Genomic DNA, 27849 nt, shown 5'->3' on the forward strand with positions numbered 1-27849 from the left:
CTTACCTTGTGTGTGTGTGTGTGTGTGTGTATATATATATATATATATATATATATATATATATATATATATATATATATATATATATATATATATATCTATATATATATTACCAGCAAAAAGCCCATCAAAAATGACGGGTTGGATCAGTTTATTCGGGAGTGCAGCCTCGTGAGTGTGCCAAAGTCTGAAGCCTCGGCCTAGTGTCAGGTGTGCTTATATCTTCTTTATTTATTTGAAATCCCATGGATGTAAATAAACACTCGTTTTATGCTGTGCACGTTGCACATCATATGCAGCGAATTTCTTCTCCCTGCACCTTGTATTTGTTGTTATTTTAAAAAAAAGAACGCCTCTGTACACCACCCTTGAGGCTTGGTTTGCAAGCCACCATCGACAATGCCAATAGAAGAGACATAATTACTCTTTTATAGAAAATGTTTTCAAGTTTGTTTTATCCTGAAAAATAGACTATAGTGAACACACATTCGTGTTAAAAGATTGGCCTTTTAAATCCTACCACTGGCCTTTAAAAAAGGGGGATAAAAGTAAGTCTTAAAAAAATAAAAATAGCCTTTAAAAAAGTAATAGTCTGGCAGATGTTGCAAGTGAGTTTAATTAAAAAAAAAGATAACTTTTGTTATATATATATATATATATATATAATTATATATATATGTATATATATATATATATGAAAATCTGTGAATAGCGAAACCCATGAATAGGAGGGCATTGTTTCAATGGAAAATGGGGGGTAGGTTCCTGAGTCGCGAAAATCCGTGAATAGAGGACCAAACCGCGAATGGTGACGCAACTCCTGAGAATGTCGACGATAATCCACAAAGGTCGATGAAAAACCTGGAAATGGCGAGACAAAACCCGCGAATGGTGGCGATAAACCGTGAAGGTCGATGAAAATCCGCGAATATATATATATATATATATATATATATATATATATATATATATATATATATATATATATATATATATATATATATATACATATATATATATATTATATATTATATATATATATATATATATATATATATATATATATATATATATATATATATATATATATACATACATATATACAGACTTGGCATTTAATATGGAATATATTTTTTTTCTTGACTTGGGTTTACTTTCTTAACTCAGTATATCAATCTGGTGAGTTTCTTTTACACTTTGGTGATTTATTTGTTAAAAGAACCATGTCACTGATTGTCTGTCGCAGCAAGAAGTCAACAACATGATTATATCACAGGTGGCGTGGCAAAATGTACGGACAGGTGCATTTGATAATTGGCTTCACAGTCGGGTATACAAGGGTTGTTGCATTCTGTATTAGTGGAAAACAACTGCTGCACGTCTCCAAAAGTTATTGCCGCTTCCTCTGGAGATGGTCCGTCAACTCGACAATGCTGTTTGTCATGGAGTGGTGGCTTTACGAAATTACGGCATGAAACAGCGTGCTATTGCTCGGCAGTATGGCATCACTCAAGGTCAGGTGTCAAAGATCCTGAAACGAAATGCTCAGAGGGGTGTCCCTACTCCAATACCGAGGGCCAGGACGTCCCCGCCGAACCACAAGGAGGGATGATCGCCAGCTGCACCGGTTAGTCCGCAATGGCCGTACCAAGTCAACTAATCGGCTTCGGGTTGAGTGGCAGCAACTAACAAATGTGCCTGTATCCAGAAGGCTAGTCAACCAACGACTGGTTCAAGCAGGCTATCGTGCCAGGCGTCCCCTGAGAAAGCCACGCCTGACCAGACAACACCACCAGCGCCAATTGCAGTGGGCCAGAGAGCACCGTCAATGGCAGCCAGGACACTGGAATCACGTGATCTTCAGTGACGAGTCTAGATTTCTGGTCTATCGTCAAGATGGCCGCGTCCGAGTGCGCAGACAAGTGCATGAAGCCTACAACAAAGATTGTATAGTGCCAAGAGTCCAAGCTCGACGTGGTGGGGTGACCGTTTGGGCTGCTTTTCATGCAGGGGGCAAAACTGACCTGGTTGTTCTGAATGGAAACCTGAACCAGTTCAAGTACAGGGCCATTCTGGAAGAAACATTGCTTTCATTTGCTCGTGCAGCCTTTCGAGGAAACTTTGTCTTCCAAGATGACAATGCACGGCCTCATCACGCTCACATGATCCAACACTTTCTTGCTGACCATGGTGTAGAGCATATGGAGTGGCCTGCCATGTCCCCGGATATGAATCCGATAGAGAACTTGTGGGCAGAATTAACGCGTCAAATCGACCACTGGGACCAGCAGCCGACCTCTGTGCGTGAATTGCAGCAGGCTATTGTCACTGCATGGCAAGCGATTCCTGTCCAACCCTTGGCAAATCTCGTGAACAGCATGCCTCAACGTGTATGTGCTCTCCTGAGCACATACACGGGCCCGTGGGGGTTACACGAAGTACTGAACTGTAATTTTACTGTCCGTAATCCCAGTCGTAATTTAACTTTTGTTTTTGTTAAAAAAAAAATTGGCTAACGTGCAAAATAAAGAGATACTTCTGGAAAACGTACAGAAGTTTAACACAGTACTGTCCATGAATTGAGTTCGACTAGGGCATTGCCCGTACGTGGGTGCCCGTTCCTTGCCAAAAAAAAAAAAAAACGCTACCCGTACGCTCTACCCCGCCCGTACGCCCGTAAACAAAAAATAACAACGCTCTTCGCTTCCGCCCTTCGCTCTGACTGAATTGGGAGAAATAATGCGCATAAGAAATCGAATTACGTACCGTAATGGCGGTCAGCTCGTAACGCGCACACTGTCCGGAAGTTCGCATATCGCATATCTATCTATCTATCTATTAATGCCCATTTATTCAATTATCGCCAACGTATTTTGGCTTTTTGCAATTTAATCGCAAGGAAAAGTAGAAAGAGAAGAGGGAAAAAAAGAAAAGCCTTGCCTTGCTGCAAACAGCTGCTGCAAACAACAACAACATGGAAGGCTGCACTGTCCGGAAGTTGGCATATCGCAGTTACGATTATTTTAGTGTTAATGGCCAATTATTCAATTAGCGCCAACGTATTTTGGCTGTTTGCAATTTAATCGCAAGGAAAAGTAGAAAGAGAAGAGGGAAAAAAAGAAAAGCCTTGCATTAACGCATTAACGCTTGCATTGCATTAACGGTTCGGCACACGTGATAGCTCGCTGCTCTCTGATTGGTTGAAGCGTTTTTTGGACATAGCTCGGTAGGTACTTGTCCGATTAATTACAAACCTTGAAAAGGCACATCCTCGGGTCCCCAGCAATATACCTGGCAAGTTTCAAGTATATCGGACCCGTGGTTGTCGAGAAACAGCGGTCACAGACAAACACACAGACACACAGACACACAGACACAGACAGACACACAGAGATTGCTGGAATTATAGATAGATATCAGTTTACATCACATCATCACAAGGATCAATTTATTTGTTTCGAAATGTCAAATGTGGTTTTTGTTTCTTTTAAAGGTCACATTAACAAAATCTAGAATAATTTCAACGTAATTCCAATGAACTTTTGGTTCAAAGACATCTTGAAAAGTAAGTTCACCCCCACAAAAAAAATATTCCATATTAAATGCCAAGTCTGTATATATATATATATATATATATATATATATATATATATATATATATATATATATATATATATATATATATATATATATATATATATATTGTTGCGGATATGGGACTTGGCCTCCATATCCGCTTGTAAATATTCCCCTATTTCCCCAATACTCCCCAACTATCCCCAATCCCCCATTCCCTAGTCCCATTGCCTGTAAATAACACTCTGTAGAACCGACCTTCCCCTTTTTTCCCCCATTAAATGTCGTGCCCAGGTCCACCGCATCTCACGTAGACAACTTTCGGACATCTTGCTAGTTATTCTTAGTCTATGTCAGTTAAGGACTCGTTTCCATTAATTCTGACTCTTCGTTGCACCAGAATGTGATCGTATGGCACCAGTAGTGAGTTTAGGACCTCCCCATACCTCCTCCCATCTTCCCCATGAAACAACAACCACAACAACTACCACAACAACTACAACAACAACTACAACTACAACAACAACTACAACAACAGAGGGGCGCGGCGCGGCGCGGCGCGGGGAGTGTGCGTCCTCACTCCGGCTCGGTTAGCCGCCATTGCCCATGCGCTCCACGGGGTTACCACGAAGGGGCTGGCTGTCAGCTCCTCGTCAGGGGCGGAGCCCAGTAACCCCCCGCAGCCAGTGAGAAGCGGCGGGCCGATTCCATCTGGGGCGGAGCTAACGAGCCGAGGGCGTGTCACTCCCCGCCGGATATGCGCAGCGACTTACCGGACGTGACGTGAGATGCGCCCCGAGCTTGAAGAAGAGACAAGTCGCGACCTCCGAGCGCTGAGCGACCTCCCCGCATCTACTGGACCGGACCGGGTCGATTCTGTCCCTGAGCCAAGGTGCACCTTGAGCCATCGACTACCCGCTTTCCTTGCCATCAATCCCCGTGTGAGTCAGTTTTGTCCTGTTTATCTGTCGTCTGTCGGGGCTACTATAAGACCGTCATTAAGTGCCTACCTTACTATGCTGTCTCTCTCATCCCTGTAATCTGACCTTCCGCAATATTATAATCTCCTCCGGAGGTCTTGAGAACTGAACCCTTGGTGTCGTGTCATTTTAAACCCAGCCGTTGTGTCCTTTTCCTCAATTGATTTAGCGTAGCGCGACTCGGCCAACGTTCGAGTAGAATCGGGTAAACGTGCAGACGCGGTCATACCAAACCGCTCGGTAAACCAACATCCACAACCGCGTCTGTAACAATTGGTGTCAGGAGTGTCGGATTCGGACCTGGGACTAAATTTGTTAGGCCCAAATTTTGGAACACCAATTGTACCACTAGGGTAACAATTGGTGTTGGGAGGTAGAATTCGATCCGGAGCGCGTTTTACGCGCTTCGATCCGGAGCGCGTTTTACGCGCTCGAAATTATAACAGCGAAATTTGATTGTGTTTTACAAAATATAAAAACCCGAATTTTGAAAGTCGCGCTATGGCAGACCAAGTCGGCTGGGGTCCGGTAGAGGAGAGTGAGGCAGGGTCGGTCCAGGACCAAATTGAGGGACGTGAGGAGAGCGAAGCAGTGAGGGTAGCAGACGCACAAAATAGCGTCGTTGCGCCCGACGTTACGGGCGCGCAAAATGGCGCCTCGCAAGAGCGCGCGGTAGCCGAGCCCGCTGTATCAACGGGCTTTAACATGCAGCCGATTGACATGCAGGCCCTCATTGCGCAGCTACAGGCAGCTGTACAGATGAGTATGGGGAGCCAAATTGAGCGATTGGGTGAGCGGTTGGGGAACAGTATAGAAGCTCAGGGTGAGCGATTGGAGGGCAAAATAGGGGTAATGGGAAACGAAATGGGGGTAATGAGGGACGAAGCGAGGGGTACCGGTGAGGGGTTAGACAATAATTTTAAGGGATTAGACGAGAAATTTGGGAAATTAGACAATAGATTAGGGGAAATGCAAAAGGGGTTAGAGGGGTTAGAAAACAGGATGGAAGGCAAATTGAGGGACATGAGGGACCAAGCGGAAAGGGAAGTTAAACAAATGGGGCAGCAGATAGAGGGGGTCAGAATGGGGGTATAAACCAAACTGGATGCTCACAGGGAGGAAATGGAGCAGATGAGGGTGGCATCTGGGCAGGAGATGCAAGTGATGGGAGAGGAGATCAGAAGAGGAGTGAGTGAGGAGGTCGGAGGAGTGCGCGAGGAGGTGAGGCACTGTAAGGAGCGCATGGAGAAGGAGGTGAGAAAGGGGACTGTAAAACTGCAAGGGGGTATAGAGGAGTTGACGCTGGGAGTAGAACAGCTGACGGAGGGACAAAAAGGACTAACGGAGCAGGTTCAAAGGAACACTGCGGTATTAGGAGGGTTAAAAGCGACACAAAACGACATAAAAAACGACTTGATAGCGACGAAGAGGGAATGTCAGATGGTACGTGAGGGACTGACAACGAGGTTGGACGAGGTGATAGAGGTAATGGAGACGAAGGACCGGCAGGTGAGGACGCACATGGAAACGGTCAAGGTAGCCTTGGAGGACGAGCTTGAGGAGACGTACCGGGAAATAAAAGAGGTGAAGCAGAAATTAGAAGAAGTGGAAGAAGGGGTGAGCGAAATTAAGAAGCGACGGAGAGAGGATAAGAAAGAGATAAAAGAGGAGATAAAAGAATTGGTCCAAAGTCTGTGTTTGGATCGTGATGATGTGCTCATTAACCGGATGAGGGATTCGCAGGTGATGGAGGAGAAGCGAAGAGGAAGAGGACCCGGTGTAAGTGGTGACCAATATGGTCGTGCGTATGATGCGCCAGGGGATTTAAGAAGCTTGGGGGTCGAGATGGACCCGGGTGTTCGTGAGAGGCCGTTGGTGAAGTGTGCGACAGGTCTGGTGTGCGAAAAAGGAGGTGTGCAAGAAAGTCCGACTGAGGTGTGTGAGGAAAAAGTGCGTGCCAAGGAGTGAGGGTGCTGGCGAGAGTGAGTCGGTCGTAGCGCGTGTGCGAGGGAGCACATGGAAGCGCGGTGTGGTAAGTGTTACAGAGGGTGTGACGGGAGAGTGTGCGCAGGAGTGTGCGCGAGAAAGGTGTGTGACGGACAGGTGCATGGGGAAAGAGTGCGCTGTCAAAGGCAAGGAAGAATGCACGCCGGTGGTGAGTGTTACAGAGGGTGTGACGGGAGAGTGTGCGCAAGAGTGTGCGCGAGAAAGGTGTGTAACGGACAGGTGCCTGAAGAAAGAGTGCGCTGTCGGGAGTAAGGGTGAGTGCGCTGTCAAGAATGGAGGTGAGAGTAGTGAGAGTGACAAGGAGCGTGAGTTGGTTGTGACAGGTGAGAAAGGATGCACACCTGGAATGGTAGAGCGTGAGTGGGAATGCACGCTGGAATTGGTAGTGAGGCACGTGGTTGGGTGTGCGAATGAGAGCTCACCTGTGATTGTCACAGAGGAGGTGACAGAGGAGGGGGCGCGAAGAGGTGTGTTGGTGAGGTGTGCGACCAACGAATGTGTGCCAAAGTGTTCGGTGGTCAGGTGTGTGACCAAGGCTGTGAGTGGAATGGGTGTACCTGGGTGTGTAAGGAAAGGTACGAGGAGCATGGAAACGGCTGGATGTGTGAGCAAGGAACGGGCTGCGGGGTGTAAGCGTCCAGGTGAAGCATCGACGGTAACCGGTTTAGAGGTTAGGTCGACTTTTAGCCGAATCGGGCCCTCGGTGCGTGCTGGGCCTCGCTTTGAACGGCCGCGTCCGTGCTCCACTAGGCGGAGCGGGCAGCCCGATAGAAAGGGTCGTCATGGCGACCACTTTTTGTTGAGGCATTCCGGCAGGTCGAGATCGGGACATTGGATGGCTCCACGCCGAGATGGTGCGTGGGATCTCGGCCCGGGTAAGCCCCCGTCCCTGCACCGAGTGCCGGACGCATCCAGCCGCTGGCACAGAACAACCCGCATTCATGGCTTGGCTTTACGAAGCCGGGCTTTGGACAGGAATTGGCGCACCGAGAGGCATTAGTGAGTAGACTGGGTGATGAGGTTAGTGTTTTGGACCCAAAATTAGAGAAAAACAAAATTTGATGATTGGCAAGGGATTGGCAGTAATGATTGGCAGATGATGGGTAGTGATTGGCAAATTTTTGATTTGTTGAAATTTGATGGGCAAAATTGGTAGTGGGAGATGCCCGATGTGGTGGGATGGCAAATCCCTGCCACCCTTCCCATATAGTGGGGCAAAGGAGCAATAGCTTATGGGGTGTATGGCAGTGAAAACTAGCCCGGGTGGGTTAGGATATTGTGTGTAGGGATCTAGCGAAGATGACATTAGGTGACGTTAAGGTTAGTTAGTGACTGATACCTGTAGTGGGGACGCAGGTAGATTAGTGTGGATGATAATGACGTGGGAGCGCAATAGTTTAAAGGGACGACTGGGAAGCGCAAGTTTCAGAGGGGAGTAGTTAGATGAGATGATGTCGTGTGGTTGAGAATTGAACAGGTGTGATTGCACAGGTGTGCAATTGAACAGGTGTGATTGCACAGGTGTGCAACTGGACAGGTGTGTGGAGCAGTGTATGAGTAGTGAGTGTGTGGATCAGCGCGAATGCGCTTGGGGAGAGAAGGGTGCAGGTGGCACCAGGTGTGAGAGCACAGGTGTGCAAGTGCAGGTGTGGGGAATATATGGAGCAGAGAATGAGTGGTGTGGAGAGAGTTGGAGTAAGTGGTACGGAGTGGTGTGCATGGTGCGAAGGTGTGGATGGGGGAAGAGTGGACCCCTTTCACGAGTACCCGGGGCGGGTAGTGTAAGTGTTAGGTAGAGGGTACAGGTAAATTGTGGTGGGATATTGGCATCTGTGGTGCGGTTGCAGAATGGTGTTGTGAATGGGTGCATTAGTGTTGTGGAAATGGCTGGGCGTGTAGCCTGTTAGTGTGTGTAGTTGGTTGGGCACTCCACCACTGTGAGGATGTCGGCCAGGTGAGGCCGCAGGTGGGCTCTGGGAGCCGGTAGAGTTGTGGATGGGGCCCGAGGATCCGGAGGACGGACCCGGGTAGCCCAGTGCCAGAGAGGGCACCGAGTGGGGAGAGCGCCAGAGGGCCTTCCCCAGGTAGTTAGGTTAGGGTAAGGAGCAGGTAAGCTCGGAGGCAACTGCAGTGGTGGAGGTGTGCAGGTGGGTAGACCCGCTGGGAGAGGTACACGCCACAGCCCAGAAATTGTGCGAGGGCACCGGGAGATGAATCGGGGGAGTGAGACCCCAAATTGAAAAGCACCACAGTTTGGTCAATGGGGGTTGGTTTTTAGAACCCATAGTGTAAGAGGGCCAATGGGGTGGCCGGAGAAAGACCCCGGGTAATGTAAAGTTGTTAGTCATTTAGGAAATAGTTAGGATTGATGAACCTGTCGCACCATACGCAGCCACTTGCCTGTGGTGATGATGATGACTCCACACCTGTGTTTTCTTTGTTTGTGTTGCAGGAAGTAAGGATTGCTGTTGGATTTGTGAGACGCATCACGACGTGGATGAGACATTGGGTTGATTCCATCCCTCCCTCCCTAGGAGGGACTGATGATGAATTGGTGATAGCAAATTTTGATGTTGAGTTGAAAATGGCAAATTTGATTGGTTAGGAGGGAGAGAAGACGAATTTGGTTTATGGGAGGAACGGGGAAGACAGTAGGGACGTTTGTTGATTTGTAAAGTAGATGTTTATGGGTAGTGTTGTGTTTTGTGGATACAGTAAGGGGTAAGGGAGGGGCCATGTAGGTTACCTGGTGGGGGGGGGGGGCATACGGTAGGAACGTACCTGTCTCACCTGGTTCCCATGTGCCCCCAGTGTGCATTACCTTGCATTGCGTGCACTTTTGCGCCCTTACCACCTTACTCACTTGTCTTCTTCTTTTGTCTCCCACCTCCGAGGATCTGGCTTTGGGGCAGAGAGAGAGGAGAGAGAGGGGCTGGCTCCGCAGTTGTGGGCCTGCACTTTCGCTGCTTGCTGCCTGGATCGATACACCATATGGACCGCAATGTTTGTGGCCGCCCACCATGGACCGCAGTTCTTTTGCGGCCAAGCACCACCCATTGATGGACCTCTGGGTCAACGTGGCACCTATGCCAAACAGGTGAACCACTAATAGTTGGCCCCCTGACGGCCACAATAAAGAAATGGACGCGGTTGGCGCCTTTCTTTATTTCTAGGGAAGCAAGAAGGCCAAGTGCACCACACGAAGAGCAAGAGACACCTGCAGGGTTAGGGGTTGTTGTTTTTATTTTAATAAACAATGGTGACTGCACCGATTGGTGCTGGGGTGGTGCTTTTGGTGCTTGGAAGGGGTGCTCTGCACATTATTAAAGGCCGTAAGGCCACAGAGCACTCGTGGGTTGGTGTATCGATGCTGGCATGCGTGCTCTCTCTATGCATAACATCTGCATGTGTTCCTCCAAAAACAGGTCCTGGATCGTAGTGTAAATATCAATGTAGTCTTGTAAATAATGCTCCCTACCGGCTGTATGTTTAGTTTGCGAATTCTTTCCGCAATTCGGTTATCCTGTGGGTGTGTTTCTGTGAGGAGAAGGGTGCAACGTCGCAGGGGGACATATTTACTCATTTGTGAAGATCTGTAAAACTGTCGCACTCAGGGTAGAGTTAATAGTAGAGGGAACTACATCTGAGTGCCACACTAAAATAGGTAAAAATTTATCGGGTCGGGACGCCCCGAGGGTAGAGAAGGGTGCAATGTTGCGGATATGGGACTTGGCCTCCATATCCGCTTGTAAATATTCCCCTATTTCCCCAATACTCCCCAACTATCCCCAATCCCCCATTCCCTAGTCCCATTGCCTGTAAATAACACTCTGTAGAACCGACCTTCCCCTTTTTTCCCCCATTAAATGTCGTGCCCAGGTCCACCGCATCTCACGTAGACAACTTTCGGACATCTTGCTAGTTATTCTTAGTCTATGTCAGTTAAGGACTCGTTTCCATTAATTCTGACTCTTCGTTGCACCAGAATGTGATCGTATGGCACCAGTAGTGAGTTTAGGACCTCCCCATACCTCCTCCCATCTTCCCCATGAAACAACAACCACAACAACTACCACAACAACTACAACAACAACTACAACAACAACTACAACAACAACTACAACAACAGAGGGGCGCGGCGCGGGGAGTGTGCGTCCTCACTCCGGCTCGGTTAGCCACCATTGCCCATGCGCTCCACGGGGTTACCACGAAGGGGCTGGCTGTCAGCTCCTCATCAGGGGCGGAGCCCGGTAACCCCCCGCAGCCAGTGAGAAGCGGCGGGCCGATTCCATCTGGGGCGGAGCTAACGAGCCGAGGGCGTGTCACTCCCCGCCGGATATGCGCAGCGACTTACCGGACGTGACGTGAGATGCGCCCCGAGCTTGAAGAAGAGACAAGTCGCGACCTCCGAGCGCTGAGCGACCTCCCCGCATCTACTGGACCGGACCGGGTCGATTCTGTCCCTGAGCCAAGGTGCACCTTGAGCCATCGACTACCCGCTTTCCTTGCCATCAATCCCCGTGTGAGTCAGTTTTGTCCTGTTTATCTGTCGTCTGTCAGGGCTACTATAAGACCGTCATTAAGTGCCTACCTTACTATGCTGTCTCTCTCATCCCTGTAATCTGACCTTCCGCAATATTATAATCTCCTCCGGAGGTCTTGAGAACTGAACCCTTGGTGTCGTGTCATTTTAAACCCAGCCGTTGTGTCCTTTTCCTCAATTGATTTAGCGTAGCGCGACTCGGCCAACGTTCGAGTAGAATCGGGTAAACGTGCAGACGCGGTCATACCAAACCGCTCGGTAAACCAACATCCACAACCGCGTCTGTAACAATATTGTTACGGTCCGCGGATATGGATGTTATGTTTGCCGAGCGGAGGCTCCGCGACCGAACAGTTGTTCCCCGATTCACCCAGACTTTGGCCGTATCGCGCCACAGCTACTCAATAGGGAAAAAACAAAGACGACGGATGTGAAGAAAAGGAAGACGAAGGCAAAGAAAGGTTTGGAAATACGATTACTATTTATTACTATTTACAGGCTCAAAATAACCAAGGAGAAGGAAAGATAAGAAAATAATATACAGAAGCTTTTAGAGACACAGTGAATTCCTTATACAAGCTTAATTAAATACCCATGGACAGAACAAACAAAACAAACTTACGTACGCAAATGGATGGAAGGGTAGGAATCGTTTGGAGGGATGAGCAGGTGGGATCACAGGGCACAGCGAGCAGGTCCACTCCGGGCGGGAAGCAAGGAGCCGGCAGCTCCTTGTATTCGGCTTTACAGCGCACGCCGGCAGCTCCTTGTATTCGGCTTTACAGCGCACGCCGGCAGCTCCTTGTATTCGGCTTTACAGCGCACGCCGGCAGGGTCACTCGCTGCCCCGTCAGGGCTTGACGCGGCTGGTTGAAACGGGGCTGGTTGAAGCGGCTCTTTGTCAAAGGCTTTTCATTATCTCTCACGCAACTCCGGTGCAACTCTGAACTCTCTCCCGGTGGACTGCCGACCCTCTTACGCACCTGGACTCATCTGCCGTATCTCTCGTGTCGCTTGTTCCAGCGATCGTCGCACCCTTCTTTTATACCTTCAGCGCGGGTCTGACACGCCCTCTTCGGTTTCGGTACCGCCCTCCCCCCCCCCCCCGTGCTCTGTTTCGTGACCTTGTATGGTAATCCCACGGGCTTGTCTCCTTATTTGGGCATGGCGCCGACGGCACGCCCCTCGTGGCGAGCCACGGGCTTGTTTCCTTATTTGGGCATGGGGCTGAACAGGCCCGCCCTTCGTGGCGCGCCCTGGGCTTGCCTCTCCCTGGCGACCCCGCCCCTCCTGTTCAAACAGAGCACGGAGCACATATTCACTATCGCAGCGAAATGAGAGGGCGTGCACCCCACGCTTGTGAACTGCTTTACCCACAGATGGAGAGTTTGGCTGGGAAATGGAATTATTGAAGGGGAGCTATTCTTAATTGATTCGGTGCAATGGAGTATTATTCTAATGGAAGACAAGGCCTTACTCTAAAACACATAATAAGATATAAGCTACTGAACAAGGGTTTTATCGGGTCCTTCAATGTGGTGTTTCATGGAATTAACTACCGAGACGCCCTTTTTACCTTTACACAACTCTGGAGGCAGGAGGGGCCATATCCAACCAATGTTACACAACAATTTACCACTACAATACACACAATCAAAAAAATACAATCCTCATATCCGCAACAATATATATATATATACATATATAACAAAAGCTATCTTTTTTATTATTAAACTCACTTGCAACATCTGCCAGACTATTACTTTGTAGGCCTACATGTTCTAATTAGTCAGGCAGATATAATGTATCCATAAAGAAACATGATTATTGAATACTATTCTTCAGAGGTAAACACAGTGATCCTTAAAATGCAATTTGAAAATGAGAAAATCATTAAGCGTTCCGTAAACTGCGACATTCTAACACGTCTCATTTTTCCTTTCATTGGTTCCTCACAGACTCGAGCATGTACGTCAAGGTGTCCAGTGACAAACCTGAGTCTTTGCTTGTGGTCTGGTATCCTCCAGCGGCAGAAGTGAAACATTACCTGGTCTCATACACCATTCCAGGTACGGATGCGATTACATATGCGCGTCATTTTCTTTCGCGATCAGATCCAAGATGGCCGATTGGCGGCTATTTTGTTACTTTAACGTGTCCCCAACCATTTCTCAGACATGCATGGACCGATTTTGTTCAAATTTGGCGCAAAGACAATACATGAGAGTATACATAGGCAGAAAATTTTGTTTTGTAATTCGACCAAAGATGACCGATTGACGGCCTTTGAATCCGCACAGCAAAATTACTAGAACCACAGGGGCTATGACATGTTGTCTTTTTCTTCTTGTTACATATCACTTACGACACAAAAATGGTCCCTAAATAAGGAATATTGCAATAAGGCAATAGAGTATTGGATCATTGCCAGTTACATTTTGGCTAATATACCTCACATGAAGAACGAGACAGGCCAAAAGAAGAAGGAAAACATGCGTTGTGAGGTGGCCATGAGGTGTGAAGTGGCCATGAGTTGTGAGGTGGCCATGACCGCATTGCACATGAAAAATGCAACTTAAATGATCTACAAAAATAACTTTTCAACTCTGATAACAGAACTATATTAGAGAAGAATATGAGGGAATACAAAATATATACATCCTTTATTTGCAAACAAAACCTTGTTTGTCATGAAAACTTCATTTATAATGGAAAATACACATGTGAAAATGTATATGCATAACATGAAGGGGCTGGCAGGATGGCCTAGGGCTAGAGGTACGTACATACTCTTCCAAGCTGTCCAGCATGAGTTTGAATCCCGACCCAGCTAGAAAATGTTTATCCCGGTGTTTCACAAGCAGGATGATTCATCAATGTGTGGGCCTTCCCTGGGATGGATGTTAAACTGGGCATCACGTCTGCTGGTATTAGGTAGTGGACGTTAAAGATCCCATGGTGTCCTTCACGAAGAGTAGGAGAGCTATTGCTGGCACCCTGAACAAATTAAAAGTTCCTGCCATAACTACTCCTGGGAAGGCAATGGCAAACCACCTAGTATAACGCTCATCAAGAAACATTCTCGGGAGCACGGACGCTGATCTGTAATAGAGTATGGTGCATCACAATCAGAAAACATGATGCTATGGCTCATAAGCTGACACATTTATCCCCATGCTTCAAAAAACAAGACCGATAGTCCAACGACGGTCTAGCCGGGCTTGGATCTTCTGAATGGGGGATCTGCTGTACACCTGTCATGTGATCATATCCTCAGCTCTGATTGGTGGGCGTTTGTGAGCGAGATGCATACATACACTGGATGGACAGACAACCGCTGTTCCAGATGGCATGGCCCAACGGGCTACGCCGTAAAAATATGGCTGCTGAACCATGTGACCGATGACGTCATCAATTATTTTTCTTGAACAATTTATCTCGAGATCACGGTCAATAAATTTCATACTGATCAAATCAAGCGTTCTACTTGTCGATTTGTGACGTCATAATGAAGGCACTTATGTCATCATCATTAACATATGTTATTCCCCATCAGGAATACTTTACAATGAGCCACCTTTAAAAAAAATTCCACGGAGCGGCTTCGGAGATATAGAGGTGCAACTTATTTTTGGTTCCAAAAAATTAAAAAAATCGTTTTTTCGGTTTCCAAGATCGCGCCCATACTACGTGACTTATGATGTCATAAATATCAGAGAAAGCATACTTTAAAGGGCATAAACCCGCAAAATGCTGGCGGAAGTGACATACATATATATTATATACATATATATGTACATGTATATGTTTATGTATATGTATATATGGATATGTTTATGTGTATGTATATGTTTATGTGTGTGTGTGTATATATACATATAATAATAATAATAATAATTCATTTATTTTGTATAGCGCTTTTCATGAAGCCCAAAGGCGCTTTGACAGAGTGCAAAACATAATGCATAACAAAACATGAAAACAACAATTGCAAAAAGACAAGAATCAATAGGGAAATATTTAAAGCAAAAGGAGGGAGAAGGAGAAGTGATAGTCAGGGGTTAAATGCTGTGGGTTGAATGTTGAATGCAGTGCTGAACAGGTGGGTCTTGAGTGATGTTTTGAATGTGGTGAGTGAGGAGGAGTCTCTGATGGTGTGAGGTAGTGAGTTCCAGAGGGTGGGAGCAGCGATGGAGAAGGCCCTGTCCCCCCAGGATCTGAATTTGGTCCGGATGGGGGGGGGGGGGAGGGTCAGGAGGTTGGTACCAGCAGAGCGGAGGTTGCGGGTGGGAGTGTGTCTGGAGAGGAGGTCAGCCAGGTAGGATGGGGCCAGGTTATGGAGGGCTTTGTAGGTCAAGAGGAGGATTTTGTACTGGATGCTCTGGGAGATGGGGAGCCAGTGAAGCTTGTAAAGGACGGGGGTGATGTGGTCACGGGTCCGGGAATGGGTGAGTAGACGGGCAGCGGAGTTCTGAATGTATTGGAGTTTATTGGTGATTGTTGAGGGTGAACCATAGAGGAGGCTATTGCAGTAGTCCAGACGGGAGGTGATGAAGGCGTGGATGAGGGTTTCTGCAGCCGTGGAGGAGAGGGATGAGCGGAGACGGGCGATGTTTTTCAGGTGAAAGAAGGCTGTCTTTGTGATCTGTTTAGTGTATTTGTCGAAGGAGAGGGTTTGGTCAAAGATGACGCCAATATTCCGGATGAGAGGGGAGGTGGATACTGGGATACCGTCGATGTTGAGGGCAAAGTTATGGGTGGATTTTGTGAGCGTTTTTGGGCCAATGATGATTATTTCAGATTTATCACAGTTAAGTTTGAGGAAGTTGATTTGAAGCCAGGATTTTATTTCAGAGATGCAGTTTGTCAGGATAGAGTGGGTGTCGGTGGAGATGGACTTGGTGGAGATGAAAAGCTGGATGTCATCGGCGAAGCAGTGGAATTGGAGACCATGATGGCGGATTAAGTGACCGAGGGGGGACAGGTAAAGGATGAAGAGGAGGGGGCCAAGAACTGAACCTTGGGGGACACCTTGGGGGAGGGGAGCAGTGGGGGATTTGCAGTTATTGATGGAGATGAACTGGCGTCTGTCAGAGAGGTATGATTTAATCCAAGAGAGGGCAGTGCCAGTAACGTTAAAGGTGGATTCAATTCGGGTGAGGAGGATGGTGTGATCGATGGTGTCAAAGGCGGCGCTGAGGTCGAGGAGGACGAGAATGTTGAGGTTGCCAGCGTCAGAGGAGAGGAGAAGGTCGTTGGTGATTTTGAGGAGAGCAGTTTCAGTACTGTGGTTGGAGCGGAATCCGGATTGGAATGTTTCATACAGGTTATTGGCAGAGAGGTGATGTTTGAGTTGAGTGGCTACAGCGCGTTCCAAAACTTTCGACAGAAAGGGTAGGTTGGAGATGGGTCTGAAGTTGTTTAGGGTGTCAGGGTTTAGACCAGGTTTTTTTAGAATGGGGGTAACAGCAGCAATTTTGAGGGATGGTGGGACGATGCCTGTAGACAGGGAGGAGTTTATTGTTGCAATGATAAGTGGAGAGAGAGCAGGGAGGGAGGCCTTGACAAAGCTGGAGGGGATGGGGTCAAGAGTGCAGGTGGCAGTTTTCATTCCTATGAGGAGTTCAGAGAGGTCAGTAGGGGAGACCGGGGAGAATTGAGACAGGGGAAGGCAGGATAAGGGGGGGCAGGTGGTTGGAGGGGGAGCGGGTGCGGCGGTGGTCAAGCTGTTGTAGATGTTGTCAATTTTGCGTTGGAAGAAAGAAAGGAAGGAGATGCAGTTGTCTACTGTGAATGACTGGGTGGTGGTGTCCAGGGGGCGGAGGAGTTTGTTTATTGTCGAGAAGAGTGCTTTTGGGTTTCCGGAGCCAGAGTGGATAATTTGAGAGTAGTAGGCGGAGCGGGCGTGGGAGAGGGCATCTTTGTAGTGTTGTAGGTGGTCCTTGTAGGCTTGGGAGTGAACTGTGAGACCTGTTTTATTGCGGAGTCTTTCAAGTTGGCGAGCACAAATTTTCATCAGGCGGAGTTCAGGGGTAAACCAGGGAGCAGAATGGGTGAAAGAAACTGTTTTGGTTTTTACAGGTGCAAGCTGGTCAAGGCAGGAGGAGAGAGTGTGGTTGTAGTAGTCAGTGAGGTCGGAAGGGGTGTGGAGGTCAATGAAGGGAGAAGTGGACATTTTTTCAGAGAGGGTGGATGAGAATGAGGTAGGTGAAAGAGCGTTTAGCTTACGGAAGTTGATAGTGCGATAATGTCTTGGTGTTGGGGTGGGGATGTTGATGGTCATAGTGATGGCTAAGTGGTCAGAGAGGGTGAGGTCGGAGCCAGAGAGATGGTGCAAAATTAATCCAGTGGAGCAGACAAGGTCCAAAATGTGACCACGGATATGCGTAGGAAAGTTGACATGTTGAGTGAGGTTAAAGCAGGTGAGTAAATCAGTGAAGTCAGTGGTTATTGTGGAGTCAGTGGAGTCCATGTGGATATTGAAATCACCAAGGAGGAGGATTGAGGGGGAGAGGGAACATAGCTGGGTCAGAAAGTAGGAGAAGTCAGACAGGAATAATGGGTGTGGTTTGGGAGGGCGGTAGACGACAGCCATGACTGACTGCGTGTGACCAGAGAGTTTAAAAGCCAGGTGTTCAAAGGATGAGGATGAGGCGATGGGGATGAGGCTGGTCCTGATGTCTTGACAGTGGATAACGGCAATTCCACCACCTCGGCCCTCCGAGCGTGGTTTATTGACGTAGGAATATCCATTGGGTGTGGTGAGGTTGAGCGTGTAGTAGTCCAGTGGTTGTTGCCAGGTTTCGGTGAGACAGAGAAAGTCCACTTTGTTATCCAGGATGTAGTCGTTGAGGATGAGGCATTTGTTGTTGAGGGACGGGGTGTTGAACAGGGTGAGCTTGATGTTGTTTTGAACAGCGGGGATGAATTCAGGTGATTTAGCCAGGGTTCGCAGGCAGGAGGTGCGATTTTGTGCGTTGCCGTGACTAGGTGCGCTGGGACGATGAGTGGGAGTGCGCTGAGCCGACCAGAGGACGGGGATGGAGTGACCTGATTGTACATATACAAACTTATGACCGGAGCCACGGTGAATGTACCTGGGTCGTCGGAGGAGTCCATTTGATTTGATGGCAGAGATGCATGATGGGGTGGAGCGGGTATTGAACAGAAGGAGCCTTGCGGCGGAGTACCGCAGAGCCATGCCAGGCAGAAGCGGAGAGGCGAGCATGAGGCCAAGGTTGAGGAGGTGAAACAATGGTCCCAACGCACGGGAGCAGGCCCAAGGAAACTAAGGAGACGAAGGAGCCAGGTAGGTGAAGCCAGGAGCAGAGTCGGGACCAATCAAAGGGAGGCACAAAGTGCCCCTCCCTTTATATAAGGGATCATTTCTCTGTATGCATCTTTAACATGGGGACTGAAAATGCGTTTCTCGGCTTCTACTGGACGAAATTGGCTGCAAATTTCAGAAGTAAATGCTTTGTACGTTGAGGTAATATGTTCTAAATTTCAGCAACGTCAGTTTTTGCATTCTTGAGTTGTATTTAGAAAACCCTCAAAATAATGTTGGTGTCCGTCCGTCCGTCCGCCCAAAATGTGTTGGCGCTCATATCTCAAGGGCTATACATTGAAACTAGCTGAAACTTGGAATATACATCGGCCAATAGGTCTAGTTAATGACTTTCGAAACAAATTGCACCTAAGTGCTATAGTTTTTGCTTTAAGATTAAATATAATATACATAAGTAATATGCATAAGTAATATAAATAAATATACATAAGTAAATATATCAAAATATATACACACTTTATAACTCTTCAAAATATTATTACACAAATCTAACGTGCTGGCCCAATGGCCTAATGGATAAAGCATCAAACTCCTAAGCTGGGGATTGTGGATTCAAATCCCATCTGGGTTGAATATTTGTTTTTCCCCTTACTTTTCAAGTCTTTTATGTTGTCTTGAATAAATGAGCAAATAAACATCCTGTACAATGAGCAAATGCATTTTGTTCGAATTTAAAACGTAATTATTCTTAAACTGAATTTCAGCATCATTATGAGTAATTGTATCACATCAAATTGCTTATTCTATGGAAATCAATTGAGGAGGCGCAAAGTGCCCCTCCCTTTTTTTGCGACGGTTTCTCTGTATGCAACTTTAACATGAGGACTGAAAATTCGTTTCTTGGCTTCTACTGGTATATTATATATATAAATATACAAAAATACACACTTTAAACCCCTTTAAAATAGTTATAAAAAAAAATTCTAACATGCTGGCTAAATGGCCTAATGGATAAAGCATCAGACTCACCAAGCTGGGAGCTGGGGGATTGTGGGTTCAAATCCCGTCTGGGTTGAATATTTTTTTCCCCTTACTTTTTCATGTCTTTTCTATGGTCTTGAATAAAGTCTTGTGCGATGAACAAATGCATTTTGTTCATATTTAAAATGTATCATGTGAAAAATGCCAGGGGCATAGAAAAGGCCCTTTTATATGGTATGTGCCATGTGGCAAAGTATAGAAAAGAAGGGACATTCCATAGCTTGTATAAAATGCCAAACAATACAAAATAAGGGGCATTCAACAAATCTCGTGTGCATGCTGGATTACCCTTGTGTTCTGAGGAGGAACCAAGGAATGCTCTAGAAAAGTTCATATAAAGAGGCACCCTATACCTGGCAAATAAAATACATTTACTTCTTCATGCAGGTGCATTAATCAAATTGGTGCATTGACATGGTTCTATGGCTTTATGGCAGTGAGTGCAGGTTGCATGCTCAGTTGAAAATTGCATGCTCAGTCAGGGTTACCCAGATAGCTCAGATGGCAGAGCACTGATACGATTCACCAGAGGACCTGGGTTCGATACTTGGCTCTGGGTGTGTAATTATCCTGCATATATTAATTTAATTATATACAGTGTGTGTGTGTGTGTGTGTGTATATATATATATATATATATATATATATATATATATATATATATATATATATATATGTTGGTTTGACTGGTTAACGCCAGAAATATCAGCTTCTACCTTCCTTCATACAGTAGTTAGCATTCCTCAATCATTGTCCTGTTGATTTCATCCAATGTCCGACTCAGATCAAATGTGTGCCAACTCAGATCGACACTAGCCCTTATCATCAAGCCTCGCACTTCATTCAATCTCATTTATGTTGAAAATTAGCAAAAGCAGACTATACAATTGCTTGTGTCATTTTATTATATGGGTGCTCAAAGATTACTATTTTTCTTTAATCAGAGGTTGGCAGGTATGATAAAGGAATTGTGTATCATTTACTTTCAGGACAAGAATATCCAAATGCTTGGCAAACTATCATGTAATACGAGATTCAAACCTTTGTCTTGTATCTCCGAGTTTTGTGATTTAGACCGATACCTCTGATTCTGAGGCTTGTGCCTAAATCATGATGATGTTCAAGCTTTTGAAGCACAGTGTTTACGATGTACCGTTCACCATGCAAAACCCCTTTTCTTTGCTGTCGTAAATGGTCACAATTGTCATCTGCTTTTTACCAAATTGCAGGAGAACCTTCAATGCCAGGTCGAGAGATGATTGTGCCAGGAGACCAGTTACGTGTCATCCTACCTGGCTTGGATAAGGTAGCAGAATACAATGTGACTGTGCGAGCTGTCTATGGCATGCAGGAAAAGGGACGTATGGTAACCTCAAATGCAGTCTCTGCCTCCTACTTCTTGGGTAACGTCAATTTGTTTCTTCTTCTGCTCCGTTCTGTTGCCCATACGTATACAAACAGCTGGTTATTTGACTTAATTAAGTGGTAAAGGCACATCATTGTGAAAGGGCCCCGCATTCTCAAAAGCTTATTAAATCAGTACAGCAAATGACTTGTTTTTGAATTGTTTGCTCCTGCGTGGATCGGCTTGCTACGCTCCCCTCACCACATGTCGCTGCAGAGGCACGGGTTTGTTTTAACTGAGGATATTGACCTGTCTGAACTTGAGTTGCTCTGTTGTCATGATCATAATACGAACATTTATTTTGTTCAAATTTATTTGTAATATTGGTGATATTATTTATTTGTAATTTATTTGTAATATTGGTGATGTTATTTATTTGTAATATTGGTGATATTATTTATTTATAATTTATTTGTAATATTGGTGATCTTATTTATTTTTAATTTATTTGTAATATTGGTGATATTATTTATTTATAATTTATTTGTAATATTGGTGATATTATTTATTTGTAATTTATTTGTAATATTGGTGATATTATTTATTTGTAATTTATTTGTAATTTTGGTGATATTATTTATTTGTAATATTGGTGATCTTATTTATTTTTAATTTATTTGTAATATTGGTGATCTTATTTATTTTTAATTTATTTGTAATATTGGTGATATTATTTATTTATAATTTATTTGTAATATTGGTGATATTATTTATTTGTAATTTATTTGTAACATTGGTGATATTATTTATTTGTAATATTGGTGATATTATTTATTTGTAATTTATTTCTAATATTGGTGATATTATTTATTTGTAATTTATTTGTAATATTGGTGATATTATTTATTTGTAATTTATTTGTAATATTGGTGATATTATTTATTTGTAATTAATTTGTAATATTGGTGATATTATTTATTTGTAATTAATTTGTAATATTGGTGATATTATTTATTCATAATTTATTTGTAATATTGGTGATATTATTTATTTGTAATATTGGTGATATTATTGGTTTGTAATTTATTTGTAATATTGGTGATATTATTTATTTGTAATTTATTTGTAATATTGGTGATATTATTTATTTGTAATTTATTTGTAATATTGGTGATATTATTTATATGTAATATTGGTGATATTATTTATTTGTAATTTTGGTAATATTATTTATTTGTTATTTATTTGTAATATTGGTGATATTATTTATTTGTAATATTGGTAATATTATTTATTTGTAATTTATTTGTAATATTGGTAATATCATTTATTTGTAGTTTATTTGTAATATTGGTAATATTATTTATTTGTAATTTATTTGTAATATTGGTAATATTATTTATTTGTAGTTTATTTGTAATATTGGTGATATTATTTATTTGTAATTTATTTGTAATATTGGTAATATTATTTATTTGTAATATTGGTGATATTATTTATTTGTAATATTGGTAATATTATTTATTTCTTATTTATTTGTAATATTGGTGATATTATTTATTTGTAATTTATTTGTAATATTGGTAATATTATTTATTTGTAATTTATTTGTAATATTGGTAATATTATTTATTTGTAGTTTATTTGTAATATTGGTGATATTATTTATTTGTAATTTATTTGTAATATTGGTAATATTATTTATTTGTAATTTATTTGTAATATTGGTGATATTATTTATTTGTAATTTATTTGTAATATTGGTAATATTATTTATTTGTAATATTGGTGATATTTTTTATTTGTAATCTAAAAAGGTACAAGTGGTCTAAAGGGTCGAGGATCCAAGCTGGTCTAATGAGTGTAAAGCGTTTCACTGGTCTTTGGGGGTCTTAAGCATCTGTGTGGTGTTTAATCATCCTTGGGTCCTCCGGATATTTTAGGACGTTGGGGTATTTTGGGTCTTTTGGGTGGGTGTTTTGGGTCCTCGAGGTCTTTTGAGTCTTCAGGGTCTTTAAGGGTCTTTTGGGTATTCAGGTTATTTTGGGTCTTGGGGGACTTAAAAGGTCTTTAACGGTGTAAGGGGTCTCAGCAGTCTAAAAGGTTGAAAGGTATATTCCAACAGTATGTAATTAGTAGATGTACATAATTAATAGACAGGGTGCAACCGACATTCAAACTGTAATTAATAGATATATAGTTGCATGGCTTCACCCCTCGCCGCCTGACAGCCTCGTCGCCTCGCAGAGTTTTTTGGTTTTGCGTATATTTGAAGAAGAAGACACTTTGGTCACAAATATAGATAATACATACATACATAACCATATATATGTTTCCTTCATTGTAATAACATATCCAATTGATGGGGCAGCAGAGAGTTAGGACATCAAGGGATTTCTAATTGGAATAAGACACACACACACCCACTTCCAATGCCACGTTTGTATGTTTGACTCCAGGAGTCGATGCTCCTGCATCGTTGCGGATGATCGACGTGAGCGAATCCAGCGTTCGTCTTCGATGGGACCCACCACAAGCTCCCGTCACTTCGTACAGCTTACAATGCAAACAAGTCTCCCTCGACGGACAACAGGGGGCCTTTGCTACCAATTCGTTCGAGCGAAAGCTGTCTCGAGGTGACTGTACACTTCTTGTCCGTGGTCGTGAATTGCTCCCATTATCCTGTAATCAATATTTAATAAATATTTTCTTAAATGAGTCCAGCTTCCTCTCGGTATCATGTATAACCGAATTGAAAAAGGATTGCGTGTGTACGTCTGTGCAGTATTATGTATGAGGTCTCAGGTCTGAGAGGCAGGTGCAAAGGTAGTGCACCTGCATTTGAGGGGTCTAGTCGGGGTTGGATTCGCGATGTTACGATGCCATTGCATCCCATCCCGAAGTGTGCACATCGAGCTGGGTGTCCTGTCTGCGAACATTAGGTGGATGTCGAGAGATCCCACTTTTCGTCTGTATTGCAGGGCAGACGGATGTCACTCTGGACGACCTGAGGCCTGCACAGGAATACGCGGTCTCGGTGGTCGCCATGGGAGGAGAGCAGCGAGGCGAGCCGGCCACCATTACCTTCCACACTCGTATGTACGATCGCATCTCACAAAGTCATTTCCTCCTGCTTTGCCTTAATTTTACTGAGGAGTCATTCTTCCTTGAGTTCCTGCTAATTAAATCCATCCCTTTGCTCAAATCCTACGAATATCCAATAGGGATTTTGAGAACAGGGAACGGTTTTAGAAATTAGGATCATTCTGTACATTTGGGGGAGTAATAAACTGTTTATGCCTCAAACTAATAACGATCCTAATGACCGAATGTGCCTCGTGTGCTGTTTGTTTGACCCACGTCCCCAATGTGAATCATAATAACCAAATTAAACCAGCTTCCTTCATTGTCTATATCGCAAGTACATTTTATTGTGTACATTGTCGAGGTTCATGGAGGAGATCCAACACACAATGTACCAGGACATAACTTGAACGGAGACCATACGTCCACCAGGCTAAACATGTTACATTTTGTATCCCACTGAAAGGCCAGATCTGGATTTGGACCTGAACCAAAATCTAATCGGCTTGTTCTTGTCACCTAACCAACTCATCCAGCTCGTTTTGTCATAACTCGTCCATAACTTTTGAGATAGCACGCTATTTATTGGTTTTAGCCCTATCACTCAATGGTGAAGAATCACTTAAAACATTAAAAACTAGACCAATGCGACTGTGTCGCCAATATGCCCCCGCATAGTCCCACAACGGGTAGATGCCATCACTCTGCATATGTATGGGTAGGAGATCACATTTCTGAAGTTTCGTATTGATCGGATAAGGTTCGTTTTTCTATCCAAGATGGCTGCCAAAGCACGTGACCTATGGCATCATCATTTTCAAACTATATGCAACAGTGCTGTTAGATGATAGTTTTAAAATTTTGCATCGAGAGGGTGAGCGGTTTCAGAGATATAATTATTTCATATTTTCCTTCAATCCAAAATGGCTGCCAAACCATGTGACCTATGATGTCTTAAATGTAATATTTCAATACAAATGGCTCATAGATCATGTGCATGCAATTTCAGATTTTTATGATACGGATTTCGATTAATACATTTTTGGCTGGTATACCACTTCACCTATGTCATCATTATCATGCTTTTGTTCCCCAATGGGAGTACTTGACAATGTGCCAAGTTTCAATTTTTTCCATTCAGCGGTTTTTGAGAAATAATTAATTATTTGCTTTTAATCCAAGATGGCTGCCATATCACGTGACCTTTGACGTCACAATTATCATAAAAACATTCTGCATGGGTGTCACTCCTAACCTGAAAGTTTCGTCTCAATCGGCCATATGGTTGCTGAGAAAAACGAGGTTTAGCCCGAACAAACGGACGGACGGACGGACAACCCAAAAACTAAAGTCGGCGGAGGGAAAAAAATTCTTGTATCCGGATCCGTATTCGGATCTTGACCAAAATCGAAATGATTCTTCCTTGTCAAACATACAACCTGTCGATCAACTTTCATCTGAATCCGCCCAAAACGTTGAGATACTGTGCTATATATATCGGTTTTGAATCTTCGCCAAAATTGAATCATTTCGTCCGTGTCAAATACCTTCGCTGATGGAGGTAAAGAACAGGAGAAAGGGAGGGGGGGGGGGGGGTTACACCAACAGCAGGGTTGAGGGACAAAATGGCGGAACGCTTGGACAAATCAGCAACGTAGGGTAGACGAGGGAAGGGGGAGGACACTGGGAGTGAACAAGATGGACACAGCCGGAAACTCCCAATCATGGAAGTGGAAGGGAAAATACTGGAAACCCAGAAAGAGCTGGGCTTGGCGAGGGTTAATGTGGGGAAGAAAAGATCATGATTGTGGATGGGGGATGACCTGAAATGGTGATGAACAGCCATATTGAAGCTCTGAATACCCAAACTCTCCACCAAATTTTGGCCGAATCCGTCCACAACTTTTTGAGATATAACCTCCAACCACCTTCGGCAGCAGGGGCAACAAACTTTCTTCTTTATATATTAGATAAATATTGTGTGTTAAAAGTTAATCTGTATCATAAAGCAGGAGTGTCTGTCCACCCGTCTGCCTCCGAACTACTCCACCAAACTTTCTGTGCAACCTTTTGGGGTCCCAGAAGGTGACCTACTTCGCTGGGTGGGGGAGAATTCATAAATTCCTCAATACAATTATAATTTTGAGTTTCCATCTGAACGAAACTGTTCTCTCTCCACATGTAAACTCATTCACGGGTTCGGTATTCATAGTTTCACCATTTGCTGCATGTGGAAACATTTGCAGGTTCAGTGCAATCTCAATACAATTGAGATTTTGTACTTGCACTCAAATCCCTGTCCAAAATCCAAAAGTCCAAAAGTCCCTGGTGTTGGGCTAGCGGCTAGGGTGCCGGCTTAGGATCCTAGGATCCTGGGTTCGAATCCCGGTCAATCGCTGAATTAACGCCAGGGGGGTTGACTCAGCCTATCATCCTTCCGAGGTCGGCTAATTGAGTACCAGTTCACTGGTAATTCCCTGGTTGTCGTTAAAGGCGACAAAAAGGGTTGCAGCAGGAAGGGCATCCGGCCGTAAAACATTGCTTCAAAAAGGGGACCAACAAACAACAACAACCACGGTTCCCGAAAAAGGCCAACCCCCGCTTGCGGGGAAAAATGGCCTCTAAAGGTGGTTTTTTTTTTTTTTTTTTTTTTTTTTTTTTTAACTCAAATCCCTGTGCAGGGGTTGGGGTCCCTGCACGTGTCCTAAAGTGGATTTTCATTTTAAAAAATCTCAAAACCTTTTTCGTTCAGATTCCGGCCTCCCGCCCCATGTGTAGCCAGGGTACCACGCTGGTTAATAACGTTGAAACTCAAAAGTCCAAAATTCCATTGAAACAGGCGATCCAGCACCATAAATGACATTTTGCATCTCAAATAATGAAAGTTATTGTTGCAATCACATATGCATCTGTTGAACATGCTCATGCCTGTGATGAAGACCAACAACTTGTTACTCCATCTGAATTCCAGAAATAGACGCACCTCGTCTGCTCGAAGTGCTGGAGTCAGGCGAAAGTTGGATCCAAGTGCACTGGGATCCACCACTTGGCCTGGTCACGGCCTACCGACTTGCCTATGAGAGTCCAGAGCAAGCAATGACCTGGTTTCATCCCAATATTCATGTCGGTATGTTCCATGTATTTCCACGTACACTGCTGTAAAAAAGCGCACGTATCACTCAATAATAAGATGATGATTATTCGGATAATTTTCTGATAATCTCTCATCCCGATCATTTTACTCACCCTGACGATACTTCTTTGTATTTGATGCAATTCCATGAACATTCCAATGATTTTCATGCATGGGAAAATATTGTCCCATTTACACTTTTGGGGTTCCACAGACTGTGCAAGGATTTAAAAGTAGTGATTTAGCAAGATGACTTTCCAAGTAACAGATAGATAGAGATTGTGTGCGTGTCATGTCTTGCGCACACCTGTGCATCCATGCACATGCCTATGTTTGTTGATCGACTTCTTGTTGCCAGAATTACTGACTGGACACCGCATGGGACTACCAATGTGTATCCATGACCTAGGTAGTGGACCTGCTGTTTAGAGAGGTTCTGGACAGAAAGGGTCAAAACCCAAAACGTATACTTCTTGAGCCACATTTGCTATCTTCCGCAGTTGAATCTCCTTATGAAGACAAACCTCAAGATTTGCTCAATAGGAACACCAGCATGAAGCAGGCAGCAGGCGTGCAGTGGACCGGCCGTGACTTCCTTCCAGTGACCTCATCCTTAGGGAAAGACGCCAACGTGACGGGGCTCATGCCAGGCGTTGAGTACACCCTCCGTGTCTTTGCTCTCCACAATCAACAGACAAGCGTTCCTGCAACTGTCCGCCAGACTACAGGTATACTTCTCCCTTGTTTACACCAAGCCAGAAATTGCTGCTTTTTCTGCAGATTACTTAGTTTGAAATGGAACCTAAAGCACCAACACAACAAATACATATACTACATAAACAAGTAGCAAATG

General features: G+C 44.5%; 1 protein-coding gene across 2 annotated transcripts in view; it reads left to right on the plus strand.

The window, feature by feature from the left end:
• The window catches only part of LOC137433894 (fibronectin), a 270389-nt gene that overhangs the window by 222535 nt on the left and 20005 nt on the right, over window positions 1–27849 (plus strand). For both annotated transcript variants that reach the window (XM_078785942.1, XM_078785943.1), the window contains 6 exons: window positions 13065–13175; window positions 20664–20837; window positions 23239–23415; window positions 23761–23874; window positions 26835–26990; window positions 27497–27724. In XM_078785942.1, coding sequence (XP_078642068.1) covers window positions 13065–13175; window positions 20664–20837; window positions 23239–23415; window positions 23761–23874; window positions 26835–26990; window positions 27497–27724 — 960 coding nt within the window. The remainder of the gene's footprint in view (window positions 1–13064; window positions 13176–20663; window positions 20838–23238; window positions 23416–23760; window positions 23875–26834; window positions 26991–27496; window positions 27725–27849) is intronic.

Source organism: Myxine glutinosa, chromosome 10, assembly GCF_964187855.1.
Source record: "Myxine glutinosa chromosome 10, kmMyxGlut1.1, whole genome shotgun sequence".
NCBI lineage: Eukaryota > Metazoa > Chordata > Myxini > Myxiniformes > Myxinidae > Myxine > Myxine glutinosa.